This window comes from Hypomesus nipponensis, chromosome 6 (genome assembly GCF_054491055.1).
Source record: "Hypomesus nipponensis isolate SF chromosome 6, ASM5449105v1, whole genome shotgun sequence".
NCBI classification, from domain to species: domain Eukaryota; kingdom Metazoa; phylum Chordata; class Actinopteri; order Osmeriformes; family Osmeridae; genus Hypomesus; species Hypomesus nipponensis.
In genome coordinates this window covers 7,490,944-7,509,603 of record NC_140366.1, presented here as the reverse complement: position 1 = coordinate 7,509,603, position 18,660 = coordinate 7,490,944, and the positions used below count along the sequence as shown (strand labels likewise).

Below are 18,660 nucleotides of genomic sequence, written 5' to 3'. Positions count from 1 at the left end.
TGCAATTCATCTATACACTTAATCTATACACTTCACTATTGAGTCTTCAACTGTGTAATCACCTTGAACTGTTATGTGGACAAACTTAAAATGCCTGAAACGGAGCCGTCTCGGCCTCCTGAGCATTGATCAGAGTGCGTTTGAGCATGTCTTAGGACCGTCACTTTTCTATCGGTCTTTGAATACAGCAGAAATCCGACTACTAATCAACCATGCATGGCTCTTTACTGAGCAGGTGTGTATGCAAACACTAATGTTTACTCCTAAGTCATCAATCTGATTTTTTGTTTTGATTCACTGTTTGTCTGTCATGTGAAAGATGTGGACATGGTCAATGTATTGGTTTATTCAGGAGTGTTGTCCCTGGAAATGGGTATTATGGGGGTTTGAGTGAATTTGTATTTGTAAATCCTAATTTGTACAAAGCACTTAGTGGTTCCCTCCTCCAAACTATTTTTCTTGATAGACTGGTGACTACAGTAGGTTTCCAACCCATTCACAATGCTTTGGTGAAACTACATTGAGATTTGAATTCAGTTTAAATTAAGATGTCATCACATTATTCGAAATCCTCCCAAATGTTGCAGACTGAAACCGCCCTCAGCACTGGGTGGCCCAGACACCGTTTCCCCTTTCCCCTGTTTAGCAACGCTGAAAGAAAGAGCGGTAGGCCTAATGCACACCAAGACAATGCCTTGATATGATCTCCTGTTTGACAGTGTGACACCTTCTTGGTTGTCCAATTCAGGACACCGTTCTGGGCTCTAAATGTTGCCGCCGATCAAAGTGACGATTGAAAGGTGGGTCGTTGCAGGATGCTCAGGTACCACAACGACGACGACGTCGACCCTAGCAAGTTCCTCCCCCTCAGATCTCTCGCTTTTCCCCTCATGTCGGTATCCTCAAAGAAACAATCTCCTTGTCCCACAATTTGTCCCTGATCTCTCCCGACCTGCTAGCGTGTAGCACCGATACAATCCTACTGTACCCTTGACAATTTGTGGGTAGAGCTACTGGGAGACTTTGTTTGCGATCATGTTGTTATATGCTAAAATGTTGCTATGTACCAGACTGCAAATTTAGTAGTATGATGCCTTGATCAATGGCATAATAATTGAACCACTTCGGTGTCATAGAAGTTTCTTTGTGGCTCGTTATTTGGCTAGATACTATTTTCTCCATGCAGCAATTAGGATAAGTTGGACCCTAAAGTAGGACACCAATAATAAATTGGTTGCAGTATGAAGGTTTTGTAAAAGATTTAACTGTGATGCATTAAGAAGTCTTGATGCTATTGATCATTGTTCTAAAGAGAGGTTTTTAACAGCTAAGCAGAAGCGTAGCTATGCAGTGATTAGCTGCTTTGTGTCATGGAATCTCCTAGACTTCTGTGTAACTATATAGTCGGACAGGGGAATCTAATCAAAAGCTTTTACATTGTCCAGCCCATCCTATCTACAAATGCTCCTTCTGTCTGAGCCTCAAACAACTTCCTGTCTCTTTCCCGCCTTTTCTTGTCTTTCACAGCACATCAGCTCCAGCATTCCCCTCCATCCGCATGTCCATGACTGACACCTAGTTTTTGAGTAGTGTTTGTTTTAAAATGTCGTTTGTTTGTCTGTTGATGTCTGTGTTCATCCTGTGTCTGTCCAGCAATGTGATTTATTCATTAAGAAGTATGAATACACCTTAATGTTATTCCTTGTAAGTTTGTAATTTGTTTTCATTAGAATGAAAAGATCTTTTAAAAGAATGTGGGTTCACTACAAAAATTGACATTGAATTGAACAATGAATACTTTAAGTATTGAGATACTGTAGTATGGGGCCAGGGTACAATAAGGGGTCAGGGATTATTTAGATAATGGCAACATAGTTGTACATTTCAACATGAAATTGTGTGACACCTACTTTGTGCATGCCTTTCACCCTTTCCTGAGCCAGCAACACTGGCATGTCTCTAGTGGTGGACCCATCCAGAAAGCACTACTTTCCCCTTCTCTTTTTAATTTGTTTTCCTGATATCATTTCCTCCCCCAGCGAGATGGGAGTTTGCATCCTTTATTTTCTCTCTCTGGAATGTACTGTAAGCTTGTGTTGTTTCTTTCTCCCCCCCCCCTCTCTCTTTATCTCTGTGCTCTCACGCATCCTCTCCTGTCAGAGGCACAGCTGAGTTTGAGAGAAACGGGAGATTGGAGGGATCAAGGTGAGATGGGATCCTCACTTCTTAGATATTCATCTGCATTTTTCTGTTTCTCCCTGTCCCGCCCCATTTTGTATTTTATAACACCGCCACAAGCTGAGTGAGGATGTGGCCCGAGAAGGCTCAAACGAGGACCTGGAATTGAACGACTAAATGTAGAATCGTGTCTCTCAAACCGTCAGTTGATTGTATATTTGAAGGCTTGAAAATGAGCCTCTAGTTAATGAACAAAACCTATTTGTCATCACAGCACTAAATGTTCTCACTCGTGTGCTCTGGACTAGATGAAGTCGTCTACTGGCGTTACAATGGCCCCAAAACAGCCGGGGCTGTATGCCAAGAGGCACTGCTCACTTTCTAAAGGGCTTCAACGTTGTTTCGTAGCCAGCACAGTACCTATTTTAACCTGCAGTGTTGCTTGACTATACAGGGCAATGCTAGAACGCTTACATTTACCTTTTGGTCAATACTGTCATCTAGAGGTGTAACTTGGTAATGGCAAGGATGCAGTTTTCCATAGGTGACTCTTCAAGAAGCTTCCAAACCTATTGAAGAAACACTTATTTATTGAAAATATGTACATTCATCATGTTAGAAAACTTTCCTTTTTGGTAAGCTTATTCTTAAAAGTCGTATCATTTTTAATAAGTTGTATTGATAAGTTGGACGTGCACCTGTGTAGAAGGGTCCTCTATCTAAGGCTGCATGCAGGGATGCATGTGTGGGTCTGTCAGAAGACACAAACATGACAGTGCATTGTGCGTCCATGGCTGCATGCCTCTTAAACTGCACGAGACTCGTTCCACCACAACCAATCAATCTTCCATCACAACGTTGTCTGCTTGAAATGCCAACCACACAGCCCCGCCCCCATCTACCCGCTCCCAAGACCTCCTGAACGCCGTCTTTTTCTCTCTCCCCTTCCGAACAGTCGCCACGTTTCGGGAGACCAGAAGGACGACCAGCAGCCACTGCCGCCGCCGCCGCCGGCCCACCACAAAGACACCAAGCCGCGCTCGCTCCGCTTCACCTGGAGCATGAAGACCACGTCGTCCCTGGAGCCCGTGGACATGATGCGGGAGATCCGCAAGGTCCTGGACGCCAACAACTGCGACTACGAGCAGCGCGAGCGCTTCCTGCTGCTGTGCGTGCACGGCGACGGCCACGCCGAGAGCCTGGTCCAATGGGAGATGGAGGTGTGCAAGCTGCCCCGCCTCTCGCTCAACGGCGTGCGCTTCAAGCGCATCTCCGGCACGTCCATCGCCTTCAAGAACATCGCGTCCAAAATTGCCAATGAACTCAAGTTGTAGGGATACAGTAAGACTCTGTTAAGGGGGGGAGGCGGGGGGGAAATGGAAACGGGACATGGAGTTTTTCTGACCAGTATCCAAAGTACTTTCACTGGCCAAGTGATTGGAAATTGAGAAGTTTAACGTAACATCGGAATGTGCTGTACATTCGTAAACAATCTAAGTAGCAGATACACAACGGTTTGTCCTCCAATACACTGTTACACAAAAAGTATGTACTGAAAATTTTATGTATAGCTTAGGCAATAACTTCTGCATCTTTGGAGCATTATTATTATTATTATTATTATTATTATTGTTGATGATGCAAAAGTTGGTCTTGAGCAGTTGAGGAAGAGATGTTGGATGAAATGTCGATAGGAAATCTTATTTTTTGATCTCATTTAGTTTCTGAATGCAGTAATGCATTATTGCCTTTGAGGCTCCTGGAGATGTCCCCTAAAGTGGGAGTTTATAAACTCTCTGTTACACACAGTCTTGCACACACACACACACACACACACAGAGTAGGTTAAGGACGTTTGGTGAAGTATTGGCCTCTAACAGTATACCCCCCAGATGGAGAAGTTAGATACTTCTGCTACTTGCACAAACATGATGGTATTTTTTATCATTGTCAGAACTGTATAGGGTTTGGCACTTTCTCCCTTTTACTAGGCAGCCTAGACACACAGACACAAAACAACCCATTGTTTATCCAGTGTTCATAAGTGTGGTTCAAACTAGCTGGCCAAGGCTGTATGGTGTCACACAGCCCAGAATGCAACAGAAGATGCCCATGCCTTAAGGACGCACTTCTGCAGACTCTCCAAAATTAGAGGGACTGCTGCAAAGCATCATGGGACTTTGAGTCATTTGTTAAAGACTTTACAGAAAATCCGGAAGATTTTCCTTCTTGGTATACGAATGAGTATTTAACTCATTTCCTTTGACACTGTTACAGTGTTTTATTTTTATTATTGTTCTCCTGTGATGTAACTGAAATGCCAAGTCTTACATGGTCCCTCCTACTGGGTCTGTGGGCGGAGTCATGTACAAATGGCACTTCTGTGACATTCTTTTCAAAAACAAACTTCAGTATTCACTCCCACACCCCTTCTAAGAACGTTGGCACTGTTTAGTTTTTTTGTTCATTCATTTTTTTTTTCTCTCTAAATGTAAATAATGTACCTTAGTTTTGCAACAGTTGCATATTGGTATACTTCCTTTTTTGTTTTGTTTTGTTTTATAAGTCCAGGCTCTAAGCCGGGAGTTATGGAATTAATGTTAACACAGCATTGGGTAAGGTTAAACAGTGTCTCCATTAAAAACACCTACAATGCAAGCAGGCCTTGTGTCTTTCTGATTTTGCTGGGCATGAGAGAGAAGCTCATGACAACAACACTACTGAAATGTCGCAGGTATCAGACATTAGTGCTTCAGTTTAATACATTCCTGACACTGTACACATCATTTCTTCATGAACATCAATGCACTTCAGGACTGGGCTTCAAATCCCGGTCATAGGATGGTATAGTAAAGTCCTGGCATGAAAAGCTATTTGTTTTTGGCCCAGAATATGAAGGGCTGACACTGCAAGCAGATCCTTATAATATGAAATAGGTGTACTAAATGCACAGGTTCTTCCCCCTTTGGTACTGACTAGTAGTTACTAACATCACAGCCCCACACACAGTAATTTCATAATTCACTAGTCATTCATACAGTGTAGAATGTGCATAGTTGACCACAGTAATGATAATAGGTGGTGTCAAATGAGGGCCCATTTAACGGGTGGACCTTGTCTATTGGCCCATTTGCAATTTACACACCTGTGCTCTATTCCTGGTTTATGATTTGCCATGAAATATGAAGGATTTTAACAGCTTTAAATTAGGTTGAACAAAGATTTGTCATGTACAAAAACATCCATAAGCCTCAATGTCCATGACACCAAGAATCACCCATTCATAAAAAACTGCTTTTTTTAACCTGGGCAGTTATACCCAACTTGTGTGTTCAGGCCACAATTATGGACATGTTAAGTAAATATAATGCAGCATGTCAAAACCAGTGGTTTGTTTAGCTATGATAATGGCACACGTTTGATGGAACCAAAGGAATCAGTCCATGTAACAAATAGTAACATTGGATTTATAGGCAATTATGATGTTAATGCAATTGCAATGTACATAGCAGTTAATGTGCACTTATTTAGCCAAAAACTGTAATAGGCCGATAAAAACGAACAAAAGTAGCAAAACACAAGTATCTTCCATGGGCCAAGAGACTTTATTTCAGGTGTTAAGATCCATCCTCGACATTTTTTTTGCAACAAGACGGCTTTGAGATACAAAATCCTTCATCACACTTGATGGAAGACTCGTCTAACTTTAGTGTCACTAAACGCTTGGGCGGAGTGTATTTCCTGGATGTAATTACGATTATTGGTTTTCGGGGAGAAACACAGGACGGGAGGGGGGGGGATACTGGTGAGGGAAAGGGCGGGGCAAAGAGGTCAAAAGGTCAGCGGAGAAGCATTTCACTTCTGGTCGGGCATGATGTCGTCGAAGGACTGGCCGGCCTCCAGGCGTTTCTCCATTTCCACCAGAGTCTTGACTCCGTCCACCACCATCTGCACCAGCTCCACCTCAGAGAAGCCCAGGCGGTCAGCGTTGGAGATGTCGAAGACTCCGCCCACAGCTGCGGTGTCCACGCCGCCTGAGGGGGACAGACACAGAAGCTGTCAGTTTACGCATTCGATGGGGGGGAAAAAATAAATGTATCTGCATCCATAACCAATTTCCTGTCAAGTTTTTATGACACAAACCATTGTTTACCACTGAAACTAAATCCAATTGCCCAAAATGCAGTACAGATCCCTCAGTGTGTAAAAATTGGGTCAAATAAAGCTTGATCTTTTAAAAGTTTCAAATCTTATCCCGCCAGGAACATCGTGTTCAACAAAATATTGAATATTCAGCCACATGCTGGAAAGTGCCTGGAGACATGACTAATCATTTTCCCTGGACAAGCCCAATTCCACAACGATTATGCTTTCATAAAGTGACGTCAATGAATGTGTTCTCTTTACTACCCCCCCCCCCCCTCCCACACACATTTTTAAACAAAGAAATACCTGTGCCGCGCTTCTGCAGCCTCAACCTCTTGAGGACCTCGCCAAACTTCTCGTGCTTGCTGACATTGGGCAGCTTGACGTGTACGCCAGCACGCAGCCCGGTGCCCAGGTTGGAGGGGCAGGTGAGCACGTAGCCCAGGTGCTCGTTCCACATGAACTCATGGCCCTTGTCCTTGAACAGGCTCTCAATCTGGAGGAGAAATATGATACAGTTGAACATAGGCAAGAACATCAGACAAATTCATTCAAATGTATTTGAAACGGCACCATCAGCAGAATAGGACAAACTCCATCATCCATAAACTGACTAGCGGTCTGTAATTCATCACTGAAGTCATTTCCCCTACTTAATCAGTATTGAAAGGATTCTGCATAATTGAAACACCCACCTTTGTAAGGCCCGTGCAGAAGCGGTGGAAGACCTCCTTCATGTTGCCACCTTTCTGCATGGAGATGACACGCAGGTGGTCCTCCTCGTTGACCCAGACCAGGAAGGTCTTGTTGTCGTTGTGCCTGGACAAGAACACATTTGATTCGTCAGGAAGGCCTCAATCCATTTGAATCCGGACATTATCATTTGCATTCTGTGGTGACTGAAACCAAAATATCTCCTAGTTTTACAGTCATTCATCTTCTGTTAGAGATTAGAGGGTTAAGATAACCTTCTTACAGTAGTTACTGACAGGGGACATTATAATTCCCAGCCCAAAAAACTCGGAACACTGAGATGGTAAGCACATTGAAGATCTACATGTATGCGAGTTTTGTACTGAAGAAGAATATGAGGTCTGCAAATGACCATCAAAAAAAGGGTTGTTTATGTTCAGGATCGTTTACCTTTAAAGTTTCCAAGTCCATTGCCCATGAACATCAGGATTTTTGCACTGTTGATTAACCCTCCCTCCTTCCTTCGTCTCACCAGCCACATGAGCACTACATATCCCATCTATACCTGGGAGGGTACTCACCAGATGCCCCTGCCATCGGGCCAGTCACGGCCCATACCAGATGCCAGCAGCAGGGGGGATACGGGCTTGTCGAACAGGAAGTGGTCATCAATCAACTGTTGCTGCTCTTCGTCTGTCATGTTCTTCAGGGCGTAGTACTTGCCTTGAAGGTCCCCATCAAGCGAGTCTAAACCTACACAAGAAACAAGGAATTAGTTCTGGCCATGTACAAGAGTAGTTGACAACTCAATACCCCAGATTTGTAGACAATAGCGGAGGATGTGGTGTCACGATTCCCATCAAAACCCATTGTCGAAAACGTAAAACTGAGGTAATTATACCGGTACATATCAAATAGCAGACCACCAACTTGCTGTTCTCCCCCAATACTGACAGGGGGCAGCATCTGCACACAAAAACGTCTAAGCTCCAACAAGCCATTGCAGGAGACCGAGCTACGCACTTTCGATGGACATGGTCTCGATGGCCCGTCGCTCCCCGCGGCTGCAGTGTGGGGGGAGGCAGAAGCCACGGACGCTCCTGCCAGTGCGCACTCTGGAGCTCAGGACGTAGTTGGGGTCCAGGTCATCGCCACCCTAGCCAAACACAGGCGTTAGCATGTAGCATCGATGCTAACAGATGTGGGGTTTTCATGGGAAAGTACCCACTGATCTGCATCTTCTATTCTGTATTCTGCATATTGTACAGTGTTGTGTAACAGACGTGTAAATTGTGTTGTGCAAGTTAGAATTTAGGGTCATTGTGATACTGCCGTGTTGCCTTGAACTGCACCCAACACTTCACCCACTCTTGCACATGTATACAAATGTTTGTGACAGTTTGTAACAATAAAAGGATTTGATTCGATGCATGTTGGGGTATTGAAACGGTTATTGACTAATGACACGACTACAATCTTGTGCTGAATTCCTTTCTTTGAAAACAAACTATATCCCTTCAGACAATTTCCTCCCCTGTGGTCACATTTGACTGAGAACGCTTTGGAACATCATGTACTCTGCAGTACCGCATATTGGAAGGTTGTAGTATGCCACGCTCATGCATGCATGCGGGCCTCCCTACCTGGAGATTGTCTGGGTTCAGGTCCGTCTTGTGTTTGTCTGAGGGCTTGTATCCGCCATGACGGTCCTCGATGACGGGGTCCAGGAGCTCCTTGAAGACTTCGTACGTCTCCTCGTCTCCGGCCACACAGCCCACTGTCATGATGAAGGGGTGGCCTGGATGAGGGAGAAAGGACACCAGGGGTCAGTTCCCCCTTGGCAGACTCCCAACTGGGGAGGTCAGTGTAGCACTCGCCTTCCCCAATATATTTTGTGATCATTTCTCACGGGATTTAAACTGTAATGCGTTACAATGTTAGAGATGTACATTTTGTGAAATCCAATTTCCTGGGCCTTTTAAAATTGCACATGTTTAATTTCCTGTTGCTTCAGGTCTACGGTAAAGACCTAAGCTATGCTAGTTGTGCCCGCTTAGGATTACATAACATGATTGAGCTTGTAATCTCTTTTTGGAATCTTGAACTTCATGGCACAGTGAATGTCTCAAGGTCATTCAAAATCCTCCGAATGCCCTTATTGGAGTTTACATTGACTAAAACACACTGAAGGGCAAGATGAAGGAGCCTAGTAATGAGGCCGTAAACCGTATTTCCACCCACTGCTGAGCAGTAATGGTTACATGTTCAGCCATATTTAGTAAGCTTGGCCTTTTAATGTCAATGTACTGCATTTAATTGGGTCAATTAATATATTGGCAAACTTAATGCCAGACACTCGTCTGCATGTGTGGTGAGCGCGCGCGCACGTACGCACGCGCATGTGTGGGGGTGGGAGCTCTTGGCAAGGTCACGTTGCAATGGGAAAGATCTCACCCGTGATTGGCATTGCAACATGGATGCTTTTCTCGAACCTACTCAGGGGCAGGCAGCGCAGAACAATGCAGTCGACTTGGCCGACGTAAGAAGCTATGCTCATTTACCTGGGTTATCAACCCCAGTTTGAATAACATCATCCAAGGTAAATCCACTTGGAGTTTCTTTCTCCCGCAGGTTGGCGTACATCTCCGGAGTCAGCACCTTAGCCATGTGGTTATTATGCTTGCTGAGGTCGGGGTACTCCTGCTCCGAAGAATAGTTCATCTTCAGCTTGTTGTGCGTGTTACCGAAAGGCATGTTTGCGCTCACCTGCACACAGACGAAACAATGGGATATCAATGACAGTCGTTCAAACGTGACCGAAATCCATAGCCGTATGATATAAAGTTGACTGAAAAGACATGGTTCATGCAATTGTCAAGATAATATCCGGGTTCTGATTCGAGTCGTACAGAATTGTTCCCAATTTATTCGATTCTCAGGATACGTGCCCAATCCTTAAGGTACATAACAGCATCATTGCCTACTACCAATTAAATAAAAACGAATACGATGGAATGCGATTCTAAATGCAAGCCTATACTTACAGAAATGCAGTGCGTAATGCATCGCAGCTTAGACCTTTGTTTCAAAGCTTGCAAACGCGTAATGCGCAGCACGATAATACCAAGACCTTGCAGATAGGAGACTGCAAGGTCGTTGTCGATGCAAGTCATGTCAGACTGCAATACATCTCGTCAAATACATTTCGACCCAAATGTATTTGTTTTTTTAACGTCAAATAAATTGCACCATTTACTTTCTATTGGAAATAGACCAGGTCAATTAGCCAAATCTATAATTCCCCATCCCTTGAACGGGCATATTGACATTAAATATGGAGAGTTCTTTGTTCTTTTGAAATAACCAAAACCTTGCGAATCTTCCAAAATTGATCATACAGTTGACACAAGTATTGACGCAATATTCGACGCATTATTATAATGCCACCAGCAATATGCATTGTGAGTGAAAATGAGTGTGTTTCAATCCCGTAAGAACTGCTCCTACCTTATGATGCTTTTCTTTGGGAAAGAAACAAAAATCCTTTCTTTCGACCAGGAACAAACACACCAACGCTAATACTGGTGTCCAGAATTAAGCTGCTTTGGTAGGTTTTTATACGCCAGACAAGCTCTCGTTTGATTGGTTACTATTTAGAGTCCATTCATTCTATTGGAGAGGACATAACGCAATTGCATATAGCGACAGTACCGCAATTTAACAGCAGACCTCACAGGTCACATGGTCCTTTCCTTGACAGTTCTCAAGTGATTGACAGTAGAAGGAAATAATTGAATGCTACATAATTTGTTTCCGGTTTGGAATTTATATCGATGAATAGATTTACACCACAAAACGAATATGTTAATATGATTACGGATATACCTATATACTTGAATAGAGTGTTTAAGTAGTTACACGTAATCTTACGTTTAGAGGTATTGGTCCTAATAGAGATACATTGCCATAATATGCAGGCCATTAATAAAAACGGTATTCATTTTTGGTCATTACATTGAGTTTAATATTAATTATTTCCACTTACATACATGTTGCTAAGCTGTCCAATTAAAATTCCAGTAGGTACTCAGTAAAATACCTTCATTGATTAACAGCCTCGTTTCATAGTGATTGTGTGTATGGGTGTGTGTAAGGCTGGACCCAGCATAGCCTAGTCAAAGTGTGAATGCCAAATGCTAAAACTGTCCGCACAAGTCTTTACATCAATCTCAAATCCTGAGTGAGTTAGGGGTGTGTCGTCGCTTGGTGACACAAAGAAAACCAGTTGGATGGCAATGTGAAGAAGAGAAGGTCCCTATTTCAAATCAAAGGTTAATCGGCTTTCCTGTGATTTAGAAAGGTGTCTCGTGCATTTGAATGCTGAGAGTGTCTGTCTGGGATCATTTGCATGGATCTTGGCACAGCTGCTGTGCTGCTGGTCGGTATTGTGTGAGAGGTGGGGGAGGGGCCCCCACCAGTGACAGTGCACTTTCCTCTGCAGATCTGAATTATTCATCAGTGATAGAAGTGTGTGTGTGTGTGTGTGTGTGTGCATGGGATGGTTTTGTGTGTATAATGTGTGTGTATGTGATATGTGTGTCTGTATACTGTATGCTAATGGGGTGTGGGGTGTGGGTATAGGCAGGGGGCAGGGAGTTCAGATAGATGATGCCAGCTAAGATGGAAGTGTTGCCACCTCTCGGTGGCACACACACACTCACACTCCATCACACACCCCGCCGCAAACTGACCGCACACCCTTGTCCCAAATTCTGCAGACTACCACAGCCCCAATCAGCTGTGAGCTTCTTCTCCCACTGCCCCATGCCGACTGCCCTCCAGTACAATCACTCCCATCGGGTCTGAGTCTCGAGTAACACACCGGTTCTGTTTTACACACTGCAGTGTTGCCCCTTCCTCTTGCCCTGACAGTGGAGGACTGGATTGGCCACTCAGAGCCAAAATGGCTGCCTGTCCCATCTGTGCTAGACCAGGCAGCTAGAAGATAAAGGACAGGGGATTGAAGCACAGCACTGTAGTAGCTGCCTGCTGAGGAGGATGGCAACTGTTTGGCACCCGTTCAATGTTATATTGATCACGCAAAAGGTTCCTCGCATCCATCTTTGTAGGGATATGAATTCATAATCAGAGGGAATTTAGTGTGAAGTCAAACTATACAGTAACTACAATTCGTCATGCCTCATCAAAAAGTTGCCGTGTGTCGGATCATCCGTGCATTTGCGGAATGTGATTGATGCAACCCAAGAATACTGCTGCTTTTCTGAAGCCCAGATGCTGCACGGTGACTTAGATTCTGTCGGCGTCGATAAATCACCGCCCTTTTCAAGCTCCTTGTCAGTGGAAGGAGGGGAAGCTGGGTGAGCACCGTCTTACTGCAGTCTGGTCAGAGGTGACATGGAAATGTCTGAGTCGGCTGCACTTTGTGCAACTCGGGCCAGAGGCGACCTTGGCCGCCCATCTCTGTCACGCGAACACGTTGTTGTGAATATTCATGAGGGGGCTGGATCGGAAGATCCATTGGGGAGAGAGCCAGGGGAGGAAGGCGACAAAGGCTCAGCCGGCACACTGTAATAAAGACAGCATTGCAAATGCCAAGCGTCACTGGAGTCAGTCATTTAGAGCGCAAAGGAGGAAACAGCTCTTCAAATGGCTCTTTCAGTGTCTTAAGGAAATTATAGGTTACAGAGTCTCTGATGATTGTGGGGAGCTGAATTTGCCAAACGAGTGACAGTTGCATCGGTTGGTGCGAATGGCACGACAAGAAATGGAGTTTCAAAAAGTGCTTCATTCCATAGGCTTTGAGTTCAGTCAGGAGTCCGGAACATTCTTGTGTATTCAGCTATGTCAAGGTCGGTCTTGGGATATTGCCTCTGACGGTACTACAGTACTTGACCTGAATAACCTGGCTCTCCCATCACTGAGGACACTGCAGGTATCTGCAGGACACAGGTATCAGCCCCTACATGCATACTCTCCTCACACACTATCCCAACCTCCACTATGCTAATCACATTCTCTCTCCATCCCACTGGGGTACACCATTTAATTAAACGCGTTCCCTGCTCGCAGTCATGTTTGTCGGCACAACGACGTGCCAAAGCAACCCCGGGGGAATGGCTACCACTGTCACACATTGAGAGCAGAAACATTGTGTCTTGCTCTGAAGTACTATGGCAAAAAACAGTATGGAGCCTAAGGTCGGACCAGAGGAACAAACGAGGAAACAAATCCTCTGTTTCATGCAAAGGGACACTCCTGTTCCTGCCAATTCCCGGAACATTCCAGTTTCATTTGGATGATTGATCCCCTTTCATGTTCGGTTGTCTCAACAGGCTTCTTCCAGGCTTGTGAAGACGAGGATGATTGGGCGCCAGTATACAGCCAATCCTAAGGCTGGTGCGTCCGAGATGAATACCCTCACCGCTCACCTGTCCCACTGTGGGGTGTAGGACACGATGTGCGATCCAAGGAGGTTGTTATCGCCTGTCACGGCGGTCATCATGCCCTCGTGCCTCTCAAACAACACACATGACAGTCAGCCTTGGTCTCACTGTGTGCTCGGTTGGTAACAACTACAGTAGATAAAATTTTTCTTCGTCTTGTTCCAGGTCTGTCTCAAGATTCAGCTCACCTTTCAATTTCAAGACTCTGTTTTGACTCTCTTAAGGTTTTGGGTTGATATTTGAAAATAGATTATTTTCTTTGGGTTACATCGCAGAGTACAGAACCCTTTTGGGTGGCAAACAATTTTGAAGGTGATCATGCATTGCGATGGCTAATCCTCAAGGTCACTGTCTTGGACTGTCTACCTTCTTGAATAACTCTGGTAGTTTTCCGTCCACCTCGACTGGCAAGCCACTGCCAGTTCATTAGAGGTCTTGATGTTTTCCAACCCGCTTTGTCAACACATCAGACTTCATTATTACTTTGTCCATTGAAAAGCACAATAACCTCTCAGCAACATGACCATCTTGCTGATCTCGATTGGATGAGCTAAGGGCCAAACAGGGATCCAAGCCAATGGTAACCATCCGTGTCCTTGTGGGCGGCCCCATGCTGGAGTTCATGGCAGGAAAAAGCCAGGCAGGGCGCCAGGCTTTAGGCCAAGGTCTCTTTATTATTGATGTAGATATGCCTCGAGCAGTACGGCTTGACAAGCCTTATAATTAGAAGGTGACTTCGAAAGTCAGGCTTGGGCTGAGGAGTGGAAAAATGGGCCAAGTGGTTGCTGGACTTACTTGAAGTATCAACCAAGGATTTTCCCAATGATGGGTCTGGATCTTTCTTTTACCGTCACCGACAAAGTACAGGCATCCGACGCCATGATAATCCTTCACTGCAAGTTGTGATTGCCCTCAGAAGGGTATATCCATCCCAGCTGTAGTATAGCCATCCTTTTTTCTTCCCAAAATGCTATATTGGAAAGCTAATAAAACTAAAAGTAAACAACACAAATTTGAACTGCTGGCCAACGTCACAGACAATCCCGACTTTCCATTTCTTCCACCGCACTATTCATTCAATGCTGCGTTGTCCTGCATTTTTAAACAGTGGCGTGAATTTAGGTCAGCGGTGCATTTTTTAAGACCTCAATTATCCTGAATAATGAATTCAGCCCCCTTCCTCCATCCCTCCCTCTCTCAGCAAAAGGGAAAAGCCTGGCATTGCATGGCGAGTGTACCGTGGTGCTGGTTGAGACAGGCTTGGACGCCTCTGTCCTCGGGATGGTTGTTGGAGCAGAGTAACGAACGAGAGGCAGGTTCAGCATATGGCAGCCTAATCAAGCTGCACTGTTTGGTTGCGTTTGGAACCCGCGTGTGTGCTTTGCGTGTGTGGGTTTCTGCACGTGTGTGTGCTTTGCCTGTGTGTCTTTGGGCACGTGTGTGTGTGTGCTTTCGTGCCCGGCAAAGGCTTCGTTTGGGACTGTGTGGGTTGCAGCGAGCTCGCCGGTTTGTATTGGATGAATGTCTGACCTTGAGCAACAGAACAAGGGTTGTTTTGGAGGCTGTGGGAGAAGCTGGATGAGAGTGGAGATGAGACAGCGGCGAGGATGAGGAACTCGTACGGCTGCTAATCGACACAGCGATCAGGGGATCAGGTTCTCACCCACCTCCCCCTTGTCACATTCTCCTTCCCCCATCCCCCACACAATCTGCTCCAGTTTGATCAGTGAGCAGGTGCGTTTAAGGTGGCCCGGGCGGCCATAATAGACATCGAGTAACCTCTTGGCCCACTTCCATTGCCGATACCGAAGTTCCCCCTTAAATGTAAGTCGACATCTTCATCGAAGGAGTCACTGTGTACATCTGAGCAAAGCCGTGTATTATGCACGGATGACGTAATCCATCTCGCCCCACTGTGACGAAGACTTGGCTTTTAGCTCGTGTCAGAAAGACTCCGCTAATACAGATCGGTCCTTCACATCCCTTAGCTCCCTATGCGGGGTATTAGCTTCAGCGTAGCATTAAAACATCATCACTCTGGACTGTTGGAATGTGGGCTTGGCTATGACAGCCCATAGCAGAAACCTCTGCAGGGGAAGTGAAAGAGCAGTCGGTGGACACACACACACAGATTCCCCGTTGCGTAACACGCTCGCTCTCTTGCCCTCACACACATAAACACACACGCTATGGCCCGCCGCAGGGCTCAGCGGGGGAGGGGAGGGGGGGGAAGGCATGACGATGGCAGCGGATTTGATTGGAGGGCTATTACGGGGAGCGCGAGGTCATTCCGTCCGCTGGCTCTAACCTCGATCGCGCGCGGTGAGGTGAGGGATCCGCTCTGAGTAAATCCCTGCGCTGACCGTCCCGGTCTGTGCCAGGCGCGTGCCACCTTTTAAGCCTGTCGCCTGGATCCCCATGTTCATGTGTTTGCGCGTGTGTGTGTGTGTGTGTGTGTGTGAATGTCTGTGCGCAGGCATACGTTCCAGTGTGTGTCGATGTGAACGTGTGTGCATGCGCACATACCCTCCTGTGTGTGTGTGTGTCTGTGTATACACATTCCAGGGTGTGTGCGCATGAGTGAGCAAATGCATGCGAAAGCTCTACCACGCTACCGAACCTTCCAGTCGATCTTCCTCCTCCTCCCCTCTGATTCGACATCCCGATCTAGCCCTGCCGTCCTCGATGTCAGTCACCTGTCATGTGACTCTCCTCGCGCAGATGGGGCTGTTATCCTGGGCCAGCTGATGTGCTGCAGAGCACCTCACCACTGAATCAAGCCTTTTAGCGGCTTCCCAGAACCCACAGCCCTCCCGGCCCTTAATGCTACGCGCGCAGGACAGAGTGTCAACACTGTGGAGGGAGGTGTAGAGTGCTTCCAGCTCTATCTCGGTCCTTGGTACCGTACATCTATAATGTTATGTCAGTACATCTGTCGTGTAACGGAAATTCCGTTTTTCATCGGAGCGTTAACCAGACGCACTTAAGGTTGAAAGAAACGTTTTGCCGAGAGGACGTCCTTTCTAATTTGACGTTCACCATTCATCAATGATCCTCGTGGATCTTCCACCATGTTGGTTGAGAGGAACAGGTCATCTGGAAGGTTCTGTCTCTGTTTGCAGAGCAGAGAGAGGGGGAGCGGGGTGAGGTGTCACGGCTGCACCCCACATCTGCTGCGAGGTGGTGACATTTGGAGGAGACGGGGGGAGGAGGACCGACGGCGTGTCCTGCGGAGAAGCTGACGGCGGGGGTGCGTCTAATAGCCCCATGCCCCCCCCCCCCTACACACACACACACGCAGTCAGACACCCCCTCCCTTCCACAGCTGCTCTGTCTGAGAGCTGATCGACTGGAAAGATCGAATTTATTAGATCAGAAGTAGAAGTCAGACAAGTCACAAGACATTGATTCTTTTTCCTTGGCAGGCACGTTGAACTATGGACAAGCGTACTGGATGGAAATTTTCCATTGCTGGTTTGGAAGTGTATCATTTAGGTATGTATATCTTGAGATGCTGGGTGTTAATCAAAGGAGCAAACTTCCTCTTGTGGTCAACCCTACAGGATGTGAACAGCAACCTCGTCGATTTCCGACCATGGTGTACAGTAACATCATGAGATCCAGTGGAGTTGGTTGATGGTTTTGGTTGTTTTTTGTATGAGCCTATTCAAAATGTTCTCTGTTCAGCCCACACACACACACACACACACCCTGCACCCCCACAGTGCAGTATCCACTTCTACGGTCACCTTCATTTGTCTGCTACCCAGTTCTGCCTTGCGGCAATCAGAGGGCGGAAAGAAGCTATTTTTTGCTCTCCTGTCTGTCGGTCTTAATTGATTCCGGTCCTCAGGACAGTAAATGGAGTACTTCCATGACCATACAAGGAACTATATACAGTATAGTACACATACTGTATGTGGAGTGTGTGTATGTGTGTGTAAACAGCAGACAAAGGGTCTGTCTGGCCGTCTGAACGTTTGTTTGTGTGGTCTGTTATTTTATGTCTGGCACTCTGTCTGTCCCACACACACACACATACAGGCACACACACCGTCAAGATTTCAACTGTCCTCCCCACATCCTCGCCCCCCCCCTCTCCCTCCTCCTGTCCCATTCATCGGCCTCTCATTTGCATATGAACTCGGAGCCAGTGTATTAATGAAACATTGGCTCCATTGTTGCCATGAGAACAAAAACACTCCTGACGTAATGCTTCTCCTCTTCTCGTCTCTCTCTCTCTCTCTCTCTCTCTCTCTCTCTCTCTCTCTCTCTCTCTCTCTCTCTCTCTCTCTCTCGATGCCCCCTCTCTGCCCCCGACCCCCTGCCTCCCTCTCTGCCTCGGCGAGCAGGGTATGCCAGTCACATCCAGACCACTCACGGGTCCACAAATGTGAGAGGCACAGCAGTGGCCTGAATGCCCACATGCACAATTCACTCGACACACACACACACATGCGGCACACACACACAACCTGACAGGTGGGCAGTGAACACTGTGATTTGCGGGGGGGGAAAAAAACGAACATCTTATTTGGGTTTCTGTGAAAAAGAAGTCTACTCCTAATACCAAGTGAGTTCCCTTGTACTATTAATCAGTTTGAATTATCGTGCAGAGAGAGAGAAAATGGCCGCCACCGAGGCTGTTTAGAGTCCAGACCTAGCCCAATGGAGAGTGGAGGCAGCAGAAGGATGTCTGTCAGACGAGTGGGCATCACAAGGGCCTCCTACACAGCAGTGTCAGGTGGGCTGGCCGCAAGGGCTGTTCCAGAAAGGGTAGCGCTGTGGAGTGGAGTACGTTTGGTTCTCTCAAAAGGTGGCTTTTCGCCATCCCTCTCTCACGTTCTCCATTGGAGATAAATGAATCAAAAGCACACAGACCCTTGTCTAAACGGTGCATATAAAGGTCAAGTGATTCGTTTGTTAAATGTGTGATTTTGGCCTAATCTATTTGAGTTAGTTTCATATATTTTAAGTTAAGAAATGGTTTACAGCTGGTTTGTAAGTTTATTGGATCACAGTCTGGGAACTGAGGGATGAGTGTTGAAGGCATATACATAGAAAACTCCACATGGAGTTGGTTTTTAGAAATTCAATGGCAACCAGCAACACTTATAATTTATTTGAATTATGCTGTCTACAAACATACATTGATAAGAGCCTTACAGTATGATGTTCC

The 18,660-nt window shown here is 46.0% G+C and overlaps 2 protein-coding genes across 10 annotated transcripts in view; one reads left to right on the top strand and one right to left on the bottom strand.

Annotated features, from left to right (window-relative positions):
* LOC146286824 (MAP/microtubule affinity-regulating kinase 3-like) overlaps window positions 1-4,836 on the top strand; it is a 41,510-nt gene extending 36,674 nt beyond the window's left edge. For 8 of the 9 annotated variants that reach the window (XM_084700453.1, XM_084700452.1, XM_084700449.1 and 5 more), the window contains 2 exons: window positions 2,161-2,205; window positions 3,134-4,836. In XM_084700453.1, coding sequence (XP_084556579.1) covers window positions 2,161-2,205; window positions 3,134-3,512 — 424 coding nt within the window. In that variant the 3' untranslated portion in view covers window positions 3,513-4,836. The remainder of the gene's footprint in view (window positions 1-2,160; window positions 2,206-3,133) is intronic. The other variant, XM_084700454.1, reaches the window with a different exon arrangement.
* Window positions 4,837-5,764: 928 nt separating this feature from the next.
* Window positions 5,765-10,660, bottom strand: LOC146286823 (creatine kinase B-type). The gene is made up of 8 exons (XM_084700455.1): window positions 10,525-10,660; window positions 9,579-9,783; window positions 8,661-8,815; window positions 8,041-8,173; window positions 7,599-7,770; window positions 7,020-7,143; window positions 6,631-6,820; window positions 5,765-6,212 (listed from the first exon to the last, which is right to left on the bottom strand). Exons 2-8 carry the CDS (start codon window positions 9,769-9,771, stop codon window positions 6,034-6,036), a joined length of 1,146 nt encoding a protein of 381 aa, XP_084556581.1. The 5' UTR covers window positions 9,772-9,783; window positions 10,525-10,660; the 3' UTR covers window positions 5,765-6,033.
* Window positions 10,661-18,660: the final 8,000 nt, after the last annotated feature.